The sequence below is a fragment of the Anarhichas minor genome, unplaced genomic scaffold (genome assembly GCF_050575085.1).
Source record: "Anarhichas minor isolate MPS153535 unplaced genomic scaffold, ASM5057508v1 ptg000026l, whole genome shotgun sequence".
NCBI lineage: Eukaryota > Metazoa > Chordata > Actinopteri > Perciformes > Anarhichadidae > Anarhichas > Anarhichas minor.
This window is the reverse complement of record NW_027466472.1, coordinates 13,144,202-13,158,212: the sequence shown is the minus strand read 5'-3', so window position 1 is coordinate 13,158,212 and position 14,011 is coordinate 13,144,202. Positions and strand designations below refer to the sequence as shown.

At 40.5% G+C, this 14,011-nt stretch overlaps 1 protein-coding gene across 1 annotated transcript in view; it reads left to right on the top strand.

Moving 5' to 3' along the window:
• LOC142959402 (roundabout homolog 2) overlaps nucleotides 1-11,661 on the top strand; it is a 43,288-nt gene extending 31,627 nt beyond the window's left edge. Inside the window, exons 15-26 of the mRNA XM_076100654.1 lie at nucleotides 413-531; nucleotides 3,245-3,422; nucleotides 4,334-4,546; nucleotides 5,521-5,563; nucleotides 5,643-5,779; nucleotides 5,865-6,152; nucleotides 7,088-7,226; nucleotides 8,572-8,891; nucleotides 9,693-9,809; nucleotides 10,504-10,683; nucleotides 10,999-11,137; nucleotides 11,631-11,661. Of these exons, the coding sequence (XP_075956769.1) occupies nucleotides 413-531; nucleotides 3,245-3,422; nucleotides 4,334-4,546; nucleotides 5,521-5,563; nucleotides 5,643-5,779; nucleotides 5,865-6,152; nucleotides 7,088-7,226; nucleotides 8,572-8,891; nucleotides 9,693-9,809; nucleotides 10,504-10,683; nucleotides 10,999-11,137; nucleotides 11,631-11,661 (1,904 nt within the window). The remainder of the gene's footprint in view (nucleotides 1-412; nucleotides 532-3,244; nucleotides 3,423-4,333; nucleotides 4,547-5,520; nucleotides 5,564-5,642; nucleotides 5,780-5,864; nucleotides 6,153-7,087; nucleotides 7,227-8,571; nucleotides 8,892-9,692; nucleotides 9,810-10,503; nucleotides 10,684-10,998; nucleotides 11,138-11,630) is intronic.
• The last annotated feature ends 2,350 nt before the right edge of the window (nucleotides 11,662-14,011 follow it).

The following is a 14,011-nucleotide window of genomic DNA, read 5'->3' as shown; positions in this document are numbered from 1 at the left end:
TAGGTAACACATGTGTTTATGGTCCATAATTATTACTTTCCAAAAGGTTTCCTTGAAATAACTATGTGATTTGGCAGAGACAATGTCCAATTGGTACACTTTAAATTAGTTCATTTGCAAGAGTAACAGGTCAGCTGAACATGCAAAAATGTGACATTGAGAATATAGTTTCCAATAATAAATTAATAATGGATGAATATTTAATTGGATTTAAACGGAGCCTTTCTTTCCAGGACGCTTATTTTCCTAAAAAAAGAAGTAGTAAATGACATAGTTCTTTCAAGGAAACGTCTTGGACATGATTAGGAAATTATCAGGAAATTATGGACCTGTAAAACCGAGCGCTACCATAAAACTGATATCAGTTAATAAAAAAATAGAATGTAATTTTCCTTCTTATCTCATTCTGCAGTGTTAAGTGCTCCACCACAGGCTGTATCAGTGGTTCAGCTCACCAACAGCTCCAGTATCAGTGTGTCCTGGGAGCCTCCGCCTCATAATACTCAGAGCGGCATCATCCGAGAGTACAAGGTGAGACGACAACCTTCTTCCCGAGGTTTCTACCATCTTTTTTTCCCCTAAAGTTTTTTTGGACAGTTTTTCCTAATCTGAATTGAGGGCCTAAAAACAGAGAGTGTCGTATTATACTGTTGGGATTATAAAGCATGAGGCAAATTTTGAAATTGGTCCGGTTGTAATTAATGTAATTTTTTAACATTCGAAGCTTCTATTGAAGTTTTTGAATGAATCTTCCATCATCTGTCGTCATATTCTATGACGTCATCGCCCCCTTTTTAAGTTTTTTAAAAATTAAATCCTCAAATAAAATCCTCAATTTGAATGAAGTGATTAATTGAATTGAATAAATTAGTCTTTTAAATAAAATCAACTTTTTATATAGCTTGTCACTTTTGTCAACATAAATACATGTAGGTGCAGACTGAGGCTCTAGCTGTGTGTGTGTGTGTGTGTGTGTGTGTGTGTGTGTGTGTGTGTGTGTGTGTGTGTGTGTGTGTGTGTGTGTGTGTGTGTGTGTGTTTGAGAAAGAGTAACAGAAAGGGGAGAGAAGGTGGGGGGATAAACTATTATACACAATGTGTCTATAAGTTATTAATAACCTACTCGGAAACCGCTCTAACCCGTGATATTTTCTAGTAAGCTTACGTGGTTGTGGGTGAACCCGTGCATCACTACTACACCACCGCTGGAATCTAATTATATCTAATTCATTAAAGAAAAACTACAAATAGTATAATACTCATAATATTAGTGTTGTTCGATCTTTATCTGCAACTGTGCCGGAATACCTGGTCTAAACAGAATAAAAAGGCTGTGCAGCCTTTAAATGTTGATTTAGAATTTGAATGTCAGTGTTGTGCTTCCAAGCTTCCCACTATTCAGTACAGCCCTAATATGAATAACATTGACTTGACTGCAGCTATCCGCATATGACTACACCTGACCATCTGTCTCATTGTCTGATGTTTATTTCTGCTTTTAAGTCCGTAGACCGGTTTGCAAAAATAAAGTGGAGCTCCAATCCATGGTATTTGTACGCACTCACTACTCAGTGTTGTCCAAATTTGGTGTTTAGATACTTATTATGAAGAAAAAAAGTGATTTTAATTACCAATTAGTAATTGCTCATGCCTCTTATCTGCTGCCAGTACATGCGCTGACTCAATTTGGTCATCGAATTGAACACTGACTGTCCCTGTCATCTGTTTGCTCTGTGAAAAAAAAAACATGGAGTTCTGATTATCTGTCTCTTAGTATGAGCACAACACTGATTACTAATCATCTGGCTGCTATTCTAAGAAAGGAAAAAAAGGAACTCGCTGTTCTATTGTTTTGATTTATTCTTCCCATCTGCGTCACTGTGTAGAAAGTTGTAGAGAAAACCACACGAGTCTGATACCAGATCCTTTTTGAGTGTGAAAGGCTCATCAGCCGAAGGCAAGGATCACACTTAATCCCCTTAAACTTTCAATTTGCTGAAACTGCACACAACGTTTTATACAAGCCTCCCTGTGGCTTAAATGTTAAAAATGAAATGTTGAACACTGTCAGTACAGTCTAACAGGATACATTTTCATCACAAAGACTTGATTGATTAAAAGGATAATTCCTTGTACATTATGCAGATTATACCGCAGGTGGAAGGTACCTACAGTAAGAACATTTACTCAAGTGCTGTACTGAGGACAATATTGTACTTTTAGGCCACTGTATTTATTAGTTAGTAATTTCCAGACAAAGATTTTAGCTACAAAACAAACTGTACAATCATTCTATGAATGTATGATCCATTGTTGTTCATTCATTTAGCCAACAGTGTACAAAGTAGTTAAAATGAGCTCCATATTGACCAGCTGCAACATCAAAACCCTACTAACATTCTGCATTAGTTCTTTTATTTTGAAACATTAAATACATGTTGCTGTAGATTTTGTACAGTATGTTTAAAGCGAGACCAAACCGAATAACAGAAGACATTCCTCGTCTCACAAATGAAAAGTTGAATTCGTAAGCAGTAAAATGCTCTGAAAATTTCAATTTGCTACTTGGTTTGGTATGACCAGTAGCTAATGGTCAACTCTCTGGTAATCTACTAGTTCATTGATTCATAATTTCATCACTAAATCACTAAAATTATAATTTATAATAATAATTTGCAAAGTTGTTTGAAAATATAAAGAAATACTTCACCCCCAAAATGATCATTTGTCTGTTAATTATTACCTTGAATGCATGAGGAAGATTGAAGTAAATGCCTTGTTTAGGAACAAAACATCCATTGACCAACTCTCACACAAATCGTGCACTATAATCAACCTTAACTTACATAGAATGAGTTTGCAATAGAGTATTGTAACATATGATGTTACTTTTACTGAAAAAAATCGGAAAATGTCTTCATGATCTTTCATTGGTAGTAACACGTTCAACACATAAACTGAATACCTAAAGGCACGCGCACCTGCAACTTCAGGATTTTACATCTGGCTTTTAACTGTCATTGCATTGGCGTCCCTTTCTCTTTCTCTTATCCCTGCCCGATCTTTGCTGTCGTTCTCTCGCTGCGTGCTACCAGATAAAGCTTCAATGCCAAAATTTAAAAAGCAAGTTGTTTTTTTTATCAGTGTGTCTTATTACAATAACAGGTCACATTTTGTCACAGGGGTTGTCTTTATGTGTTTTTTAAGACTCAAACATTAACCCCTCCATGTCTGGTGTGGATCAGGTCTGGTGTCTGGGCAGCAGCACGGAGCAGGAAAACCAGATAAACCGAACAGTGGATGGAGCGGTTCTGTCCATCTTGCTGACGGGCCTGTTGAATGACGTCCGCTACTCCGTGGTGGTGGCTGCTGTCACCAGTCTGGGTGTGGGCGCACCAAGCCCACCTGTCAGCCTGCTTCTCAGTGAGTCACTCAAACTGTTACAGCCATTACAGATTGATACATGGCAAGATGTGCTCTCAGCGGGCTCGGTTCACCACAAATGAAAATCTGTATGTGGAATATTGATTACTCCATGCTGTGTGAATGACTTCACGACAGTGGCATCATCAACACTGATGTTCTGAGTGTGAAAAGTAAAGAAGTCGCAGTAAAGCAAAGATGTTTATAAGAGCTGTATTTGAAGTCAGCTAGTTGTAGCCCAGAGGAGGTGAGTTGCATTCTGTGTTTTCTGATATCTTTTTATTTTCCTCTTTAATTCTGCTGCAGATTCTTAGAGGAATAATGTGACATTTTTGGTAACATGCTTATTCATTCGCTTGCCAAAAGTTAGATGAGAGAAATTATGCCACTTGCATGTCTTTGCTGTAAATATGAAGCCACAGCCAGTTAGCTTAGCATAAAGCCTGGAAACAGTTAGCCTGGCTTTGTCCAAAGGTAACACATTCTCCTACCAGCACCTCTAAATCTCACCAATTAACATATTGTATCCTGTTTGATTGACCCATGCAAAAAGAAAATTGAAAAAACAAAAACAAGTTGTGATTTTACAGAGGGCTATGTGCCACACACGCCGAGTGCCACATCACTTGTTGTTGGGGTTTTTCAGGTAACACAAACTTGTCTTTTGTTACCTTTGGACAGAGTTAGGCTAGCTGGTTCCCCCCTGTTTCCAGTCTTTAAGCTAAGCTAAGCTAAACAGCAGCTACATATTGAACAAACGAACATATCTCATCTAACTATTGACGACAAGAAAGTGAAATTTTTGCCTTAAACCGTCACCAGATCCATTTGAAACAATCCCCCACAGCATGGCATAAAAACACAACAAAGAGCAACTCTCCACAATGTCTTCTTTACTACTTTTCCTTCAGCTCTGCCTCTGGGCAAGACACCTGTGAAGAAAGGCGGTGACCTCAGCATATCAGAGCAGATCACAAACGTCGTCCGGCAGCCGGCCTTCATCGCAGGGCTCGGTGTGGCTGCGTGGTTGGTGCTGATGGGCTTCAGCGGTTGGCTTTACTGTCGACACCGCAGGAGGAAGCAGCTGGGACACTACACCACATCATTCGCATACACACCAGCAGGTAAGTGTTTCTCAACTAAGTTTTAGCATCATGACAGGTGTTGGATGTTCAAAAGTATTGACTGGAAGATATCTGTAAATTGCATTTCTGGAATTTGACATTTGTGGAGTTTTTCAGCAGCTTTAGATTTCTCCTTTAAGAAAGAGCTGTAGCAAAAAGCAGAAAAGGCCACAATGACGTGCACCAGTATGGGTTTTCAGACACCTTCTTCATTATAAATCTCTCTTGTCAATGAAAAGGAGAAGTTACAGTGAAAAAAAGGCCTCAGTTGTTGTACAGCAAACCGTCAGCTTTTAGGTGACAAGTTCTTCATAGACCGCTGGGAGGATATCTCCAGCGGTGATGAATGTTTTTTCATTTTAGTTTGTACGCACTTGCACTGCAAATCCAGTTAATTAAAATGTATTTATCCCCACTGGGCAGTTTGCATGGCAGGAATAAAGTAAAACACTGAAGACACACTGAAGCATACGTAAACAGTAACCACTGTATGCAGTTTAGTTTAGATTTCGATGCCCTTTGGCACATATTAACATGGAAACACATCAGTTGTTTTCTAACTTTGAGAGATATTCATGTATATAAATACACAATGGACGGCCCAAAGCCTGAAGAAAAACATATGCAATTAGATTTTCCCATAAATATTTCACAGTGAATTATTGCCACACTAATGACCAAAGATTGTATTGTTTCACATTTTAGAATGGAATATGTTACCTTCTTCATTTAGATGCCACAGACTCATTCAAGACACAGCTTCATCGATTCATCAAATAACATTTGCATTTGTATGTATTGCAGGCATAATGTATATAGATGTGTTTATGTAGGTCATCGGAATATCTTCATAAAATATCGATTTAAATCTGCTCTCTTAAACTTTCTATTTGTTGGAATTTATTTATCTTCCTGTGAATCTCTTCTGCTGTAAAACCAGATGGATAACTGAGAACTTGCTTTTTATTTCCCAGTTGGCTTTGCTCACAGTGAAGGATCTGGAATCATCAATGGAGGGTAAACTGAAGATAATGATTTGATTCAGATAATGTTTGTGTATTACAACATTTGGATATAATCTCACCTCTCTTTCCAGGCCTGGCTTGTTAGGATCAAACATGGGCAACTACCCCTGGCTGGCTGACTCTTGGCCCACTTCAAACCTCGCTCATAACAGCAAAGAGTCTGTCAACTGCTGCTCTGGCAAACTGGACTCAGACAGATATTATAACAGTAAGAGCTGTGAATGTTTGATGAAATAACTCTCAGAATACAAAATATATATGATTGTTGTTGTTAATGAACCTTCGCTGTTCAGCAGTCGGCATCATGAACTACCCGATCCAGTCAGAGAAACGCAGCACGGCGTCCAACGACAGTCCCATCTACAGCACCATCAACACGGCCGCTGAGGACGACCTGCTGGCGTACTACGACACCTACTCCAGTACGTCCTACAACCAGGGTCCGGATCCGTACAGCAGCAACCCAGTGCTGTCAAACGGTGGCCTTGTGGGTCTGGAGCTAGACCTGGACCAGTGGACCATCCAGTCTGGTCAGTCTGCGTCTGAATATGCCAAGCTCCAGTACCCTAAGAAAAGCAACGGTGAGGGTTATAATCCATTTTTTCATTTCATAAAACAGTGACACTCTGCACAATGATTCCAAACGTTGGTTTTACTGATGACTGAAGCTGTGTTTGATGCATGTTGATTCACAGTTTGTATGCCTGCTAAACATTATACTGTTCATTGTATGAATTCAAATGTTGCTACTCAAAGAATAGGCAGGTTAAAGTACAATACTTGCTATAGTATTGTTAAATGTAGGCTTGATTCTAAAGGATATATACAGCATGTATGCCTCCATGCTTGTATTTTTTTTATATGTTTCAAATATAATATGCACCAGAAACCAGAACTGAAAAATGCTAAATTCATTTTTTTGCACAATAAAACACAGGAATTGCCAGAAAATATGCAGGTGGAAATTATGACATACTGATAACGAGGATTTGATGAAGGCGAATTAGCACAATTAGCAGAGATGTTGCACAACTTGCTCCTGCGTCTTTCTTTTTGAAAGCAGCATTAGCTTCACACTGCCACTTATTGTACCCTGCCACTGATCTAGAAAAGCATCAGGCAGTGTATACATAGGCATATGTTAGACAAATTAATTCATTCAAATATTAATAAATGAAGTGCAAAAAAATATGTAAGGGGCTATAACTCACATACAGTATAACATACAGCCATAACTCACATACGGTGACTGCCTTGAAAGCCATGCAAAGTTTAATATGCAGAAATTCTAGGACACCTCAGAGGGCTCTTGAATGTACAAAAACGTCAATGAAGAGAAATGTCCTTCAGGCACTCGTAAGCAGAGCAAGGACAAACAATGGGTTTAAAAGCCTGTATGTACTTGAGCATATATATCACTTCAAACGGCCAGCAACTTCAACCTCAGGGTCTGGGTGGAGATGATAAGAACACAGTGATTGTACACAATATGACGCATTGTGTTTTGTGTTTATAGACAAACTGGTGAAGCAGAGGTCCACCGGCTCCTCGTCCAGGCCGGCTCCTCTCACCTGGGTGGATGTTTTGTCGCTGCCTCTTCCTGCCAACAAAGACAGAGGTCACACAAAGACAGACAAAGAGGATGAGCAACACAGGTGAGACTTATTTAGACTTATTTTAAGTTGTACATCAAGACCCCCTTTTTTCCCCTTCTAAGAACACAATTGCTTTTTATGCTATCTTAATACTCAGCTTATTTATAGCATCAAGGCATCTGAGTTCACCTACATGACAGAGAGAGTTAAAGCAGATGGATATTAAACCTGCCCTGTAACTCTGCCAAGGCTGTCAAACAAATCTTGAGTGAAGTTTGGAGTCTGGGGAGTTTTCAAATTAACAACAGTTGTGTCTGCAGGCAGTGAGTAGATTGAGCTGTGGGGTTTCAGAGGGGAGTGTCTCCTCTAACTAGTTCTGACAGATTGGATTGTGGACATAACGGGGTGGGATCGGACGGCTGTTCTGACTGTGCCGTGTCTTTTGTAATGATGTTAGCCACCATCTGACAGTCTGGATTAGTACTTTCCGTTTTCAATGACACGTCCATCATTAAATTAGCCCTGCCGGCACTGAAGTGACAACACAAATCACGAAGGGTGGTTCTCTCCAACTCTATGTTCCTTCCCCTTTTCTTTGAACTTGGAAATAGATTTTTTTTTTTAACAATACCCCCTTTACTTATATACATCTTTTCTTAGATTTAGTCATTTAGCCATGTCAGTGATATGTCTCTATGGGTGGCAGTGTTGGTCCATCGATTTTGGTCCAAACTTGTATATCAAATAGTTTGCAATACAATTTAATACCGACATTCAAGTCCCCCTAAGACCGATTTAAAGGGTGATCCCTTAGAGGAAAGCTTTGCCGATTTTAAACCGGCTTTGTATCGTTGCAAATGACCGGTGTTGTTTGTTGTTTGTGCAAATGAACACATGTTCGGCTTCTCGCCGTGTTGCTGGCGCCCGCAGCTCCCTGCTCACCCGCCGGAGGGTCCACCAGATGACGTGAAACGCGTCATTTCGTGTCATCCATTAGACAACTGCCGACGGGTGAGCAGGGATGCTCCAGACGCCGGTAGCACATACCACACACATTCCAACACCAGTTGAAAATCGGCAAGTTCCTCTTTAAATTTTCATGTAGGGCCAATATCAGGTACTCAATTTGAATTAGGTTTGGTTCATGACCAAATACCTGAAAAGCAAATTCAGCTATACCTTCGTGTTTAGTACTAAAAAACAAATGTTAGCATGTTAATACTCTAAACTAACTCACATTGCTGTTAGCGCTCAAAGCACCGATGTACAGGCTCACAGAGCCGCTAGCATGGCTGTGCACTTGTTTTACTTACATGTATTATATATAAGTAGGTTTCTCAAGTGTTCAGTGTTTTTTTCTCTCTGAGGCACACCCTCATGCTGTTACTCACTGTCCATCCTCTAGCTCTGGGGAGGAGGACTGGTGTCCTCCACTGCCTGCCAGAACCTACCTGATGGACACTTCCAGGGAGGAACTCTCCAGCCTGCCCTCCAAACCAGACAAGCTGTCCTACGCAGCCACACTCATGTCGACCCCCGAGCGAGACGCACACAAGCCCAACGACAGTCCACGGCTGCAGCACTTTGACCTGTTGGCCCGTCACCACTCAGGCTCCCAGGTTTCTCAGTCCAACCCAGATCTGTTTAACAACACCAAGGCCCAGGTGGCCAGGGAGATCTACCACGCCAGCCAATGGGCAGAAGACTTGAAGGGGGAAAGCCTCGGTAAAGCTCCGATCATATTCATTTTAAAAGTTCAATGTGTAAGATCTGGCCACACGCTCCAAAAAACAGGGGGCAGCATTTCACCTCTTCTTGTGGGTACATACAATCTACATTCATCACTAAAATGTACACCAAATACTTACTAACTAGCCGGGCAAGAATATGCAAATTTGACCAAACTGCTAACCGCTGACTGAAGGTCCATCTCCTGGAGCAGCCATCCACCCACCCTCCTCCAGGTGAAGTAGTCTCATGGTGGTGGGAGGACAAAACAAAAATATGAGTTGTTGTTGTTGTTTTTTTCTTCCACCTTGTATTCATACCCTGGACCTCGAACATGATTGACAAGCTCTCAGGGCTGCTCTACTTCTTTGTCCTCCCATGTTAGACTGAGGGCAGACTAGACCTTACAATGAAGCCGATTGCCTCTCGAGGTACAAGTGGTATCACAAGACAGGACGGGGCTAGCAGGTTTACATGCTCACTTCAGTAGATATCTCTTCAACACAATACATCAAAACTGTCAGTTCTTCACCTGGAGTTGCTAATTACAATTTATTGAATGATTTAAACAAAAATTCAGGCCAGATTTTACACATTGCACCTTTAAAGCCTTCCATCTAAAGTCTAAAGTGACTTCCCAAGAGGCAGCGCACAACCACACGGTGTCATGTATAATTTAGTTGATGATGTTATCCAGCAGAAAGTAGTTGTACGTGAAAAAATAATGTCACGCAACTCGGTGTTCTTTAGTTTGCTCTTAAGTTTCCTGAGGATGACATCAGCGTGCTTTCTTGTCAGGACAATCTTCTGCTCCAGCTGCCGAGTCCAGCCCTGCAGCCCAGGCACACAGGTCCAGGAGTAGGAAGAAAACACTCAAGGATGGACAACTCAGACGAGAGCTACACAACCAAGCAGGTATGACGCACTCTTTGTAACTCATCTAACTTCTGTTTTAGTTTAGAGGGGAAAAAGAAAGAGGAATAATACTATTCATGTGATTCATTCATGAGGGTTTTAAACCACACTAGCAGCATGGCTGTATTGAAAAAGTCAGCTTGCATTGATCGTGGTCTAACAATTTTAAGCAAGTCGGGGTATTGCTAATGTCAAAGACTATATAAGGAAATGTTTGACTTTTTGGGAAAAGTTCCTATTTGCATTCATGTGGTGGGTTTTACAGGGTGTTGTGTGCCAAACTCTTTCCTTGCCAGAACCAGTAACATCCTTTACTGGTTGCCTGGCAATTGTTAATAGCCAGAATAACTAGCTTGGCAGATAACGCCTCATAAAACGGACAATTGATCTGCTGCGTCTTTTGTTCTGATTATACAAACAAGATATAATATGTTAATCAGTGTGCTTTAGAGGTGCAATGAGGTGAACTTTGTTACTTTTCGACAGAGCCAGGCAAACTGTTCCCCGTTGCCATTATTTATGCTAAGCTAACTGCCTGCAGCTTCATATTTAACACACAGGCATTAAAGTGGTTTCAATGTTTTCATTTGACCCTCAGCAAGTAAGCAAATAAACTTTTTTTTTAAAGGCAAACCATTACTTTAAAGCGATATTTCTGCCTGCAGTTTATAATCACCATTGCAATCATATGCAGAACTTCCCCCTGCACCAGCCCCTCCCCCTACAGATGACTCCTTGCTGCTCTTGGCTGATGTTTTGAGCCGCAGTCGAACAGACACTGAAAGAAAAGAGGGGAGCGACTCGCCAACTCTTCAGAAGAGGGGAGAACATTTCTCACCCCAAAGGAGAGGAACTACAAAGTTGTTATCACAGGGTACGAACAGTATGTGATACTCACCTCTGTTTCTGTCAACAATAGATGATAAAAGAACAATGTCTGTCCCAGCAGCACATGCCATTTGCTTCAACAGCCAGAACCCAAATAGATGTGTATTAATCTTATTGTGATGCTTCATACAAATCCCTTTGAGCTTAGAAAGAACCAACTGCCACCCGTGTATGCACATTTATTATGCCATAGTAGTAACTCTGCTTTAGCAGGGGGTCTCTTTTCAGTCTGCTCCATCACTTAGGGTTTAACCTATATAAATACAGCTGTAACTTGGAGTGATTTGTTTGTCATCCACAGATGAGAATGTAATCCCATACGGACAGCCCAGCTTTCTGCCCCAGGGCCAGATGTCAGGCTACGGGTCCCTGGGTGGAGGAGTTCTTTCACGACCCTCCACCGCTGGCCGGAGGAGAGATGAGGTATGTCTAGACTTACGGTAGGAACTGCTGAACAAAAAAGCGTTCAAAATTGTGTCTGTATAGTGTGGGTCACAGTCAGTTCAGCAGTAGACTGAGGGCATTTTGAGCTGCTTGTCAGATTCCTTGAGACAGTCCATAATATACGTTTCCCCTGGATTGTGGGCAGAAAGTATCTAACATAGAGAGCCACCAGAAGTCTAACAGTCTGAGTTTGGGTGCTGCTCAAGTTTTCTTGTGTGCAAGTATGCATGCAGTGTGGTTTGAAAAAACAAAAAATGTCCATGTCAGAATGTATCTTTTAAGAATTAATGAAGTCACGTGTTTATGAATTTTTTAAAAAGAATGGAGAAAAATATCCCTAAAATATTGATATTGGTGTTTCATCTAAAAATGCAGTACTGGTCAGGCTCTATACTGTTTATTAATCTCCATGTTTCTGTTTGTAACCTATACTTAAATGTAACTCTCAGACTCTTGCACTGTCTCAATGCTCTCTGTGTTTGTTTCCAGAACCTCATGTAGATGGCCGTCGATGGCATGACATCCTCTTATCCTCCCCGGTTTCCTGTCTTTGCAAACCATCAATCTGTTGGCATTATGAAAACCTGAAGACTAAAGGGAAAGCGTCAAGGCTTGCCATCTGCCTTTTCACAAACTATTTTGCTTTATCTTAATGATTTTATCTTAATCGTCACCCTTTCTCCATGTATATATAGCCATCTTTGCAATTTTTTAAAAAATGTGATCAGATGATGTATTACCAGAAAGCAATCTGGGGTTTAAAAAAATACTGTATTTTTAGGCATTGGGAAGTTGATGTAACAATTACATTATTGTACAGCAGATTAATGAATGTATATTCTGTTTACTCCTCCTGACCATGAAACCATGATGATGTGCGTGTTTGACGAAAAACTGGAGAAGACACAAGGCTGAACAAGTGGTGATTAACCATCGTGAGTGTGTGTGTGTGTGTGTGTGAGTGTCTCAGTGCATGATGTAGTGTTTGTGTGTTTCTCTTGTTATCTCTCATTGCTGTGTGACTGTGTACTGTGGTATTCCTGTAGATCACCACTGTTAGCTCTGTCAAGATTAATTATTATTTTTAAACTGATCAATAAAGCATTTATTACAAAAATGCCTCCGTGCATATCTGAATTAAACAGAATATTATGTAGGGGTAAAGCATTTTTTTGCCACCCTTGCACCATAGCTCTAGACCAATGTCGGTCGGTCCTCTGTTTTGGTCCACCACTTTGGTCCAGACCGATATTTCTCAAAATCTATAAAATAGTTTGCCATGATAATTTGGTAGAGCCACTCATGTCCCCATAACTGTTACAACTTTGGTGATTTTTTTTCTTTCCTCTTTTCATCTTGTACCATCAACAGGTCAGAAATATACATTTTTTCCAATTGGTTTATGACCTACGGAACATTTTAATAATATTAAATGTATTGTTTGTGTGCACATTAGTAATTTTGCACAAAAAAAAACCAAGATGGTGGTGGCCAAAATGTCAAACTCTAGGCGTCATACCAGCAGTTTGGAAACCAAAGGGTGATGTCACAGTGACTGTGTCCACTTCTTATATACAGTCTATGGTTAGCATGCTGATGTTAGCATGTAGCGCAAAGCAAAGCCTAAGTACAGCCTCTTAGTTCTGCAAGAATTACTCTTAGTCTTGTTCATAGAGCCAGTTCATAGAAATGTTTGATTTGTACTGGAAAATACCGACACACGCTTTAATTTGATCCTGAAATAATTCTGGTAGGCCTGGAAACCATTTGAGCGAAGTGAACAAAATATCTTTCTTTATGATATGTATGAAGAGAAGCGGGAGAAAATGGGGGGCAAAAGAAGACTGAGGAGTGAGCTCACATTTTTCCATCAGCGCTGTCTCTGAAGGGTCTGTTATCTCGTGTTCCAGTAAAATGGCTCTTCTGATACAAGCTACTGCGAAGGATTTAATGCCTTCTTCAGATTGCAGAATTTTAGGAAGACGTGTTTGCGAATACGACTTAATGAAAGGAGGTAACCTTCGCCTGACTGTGAACATTCTTGAAATGTGAAAGTATAATGGGATATAAAAAGGCTTTCTTCGTGCCTGCACCTTCACAGCTCTTTTGTGCAGATCTCATTGGTTTACAGTGTTTTGGCAGGGAGCTGGCAGTTGGATGGTGTGGAAAGTGAGTTGGACTCCACTGCCTCTGGCAATACTCACTGGGTCCCACCAGGCTAGGAGAAGGATAATGGTAATCCGATGCAATTTAGAAGGGTTCTACAATGTTATGCTTTTAGGCCTGTAGCATGGATTAAGGTCTCTGTGGTTCTCACACACACACACACACACACACACACACACAGGGCAGCAGTCTGTTACTGAGGCCACTTCATTATGTTCACAAATGTACTCAACTGGATCAACGGGAAGATTTATTTTTTTTTCTTCTGCTATATAAACTTATTTCCTTGAATCAATGTATTTTAACTGCAATTTAGCTGACTTCAAAAATCCCCTCCGGACACTTTTTAAGTGTACTCTGCTTAGAATAATACAATTTAAAGTTTCCACATGAAACTGTACGTTTTTGGACCAAGATTGGTCCCCAAACAGGTTGCGATTTACGAGCAAAATCAGCTCATACATAGGCCTACACGTCCTAAACTTAAACCCTCTTCAGATGAATGTGAAAACAGCCTTCTAGTGGAAAGTGAAATCACAATATAAGCAGTGTTTCCCACAGGATTCTGTGAGAATATGGTGGGTGGATCTCAGACCCCCCTAGGGTGTCCGTAACTCAAAATAAAAGGGGAAAACTAATCCATAAAACATTAGTGGTACAAATTTAAACCTGGCCAATATTGAATTAGAGAAACCATGCCTAAA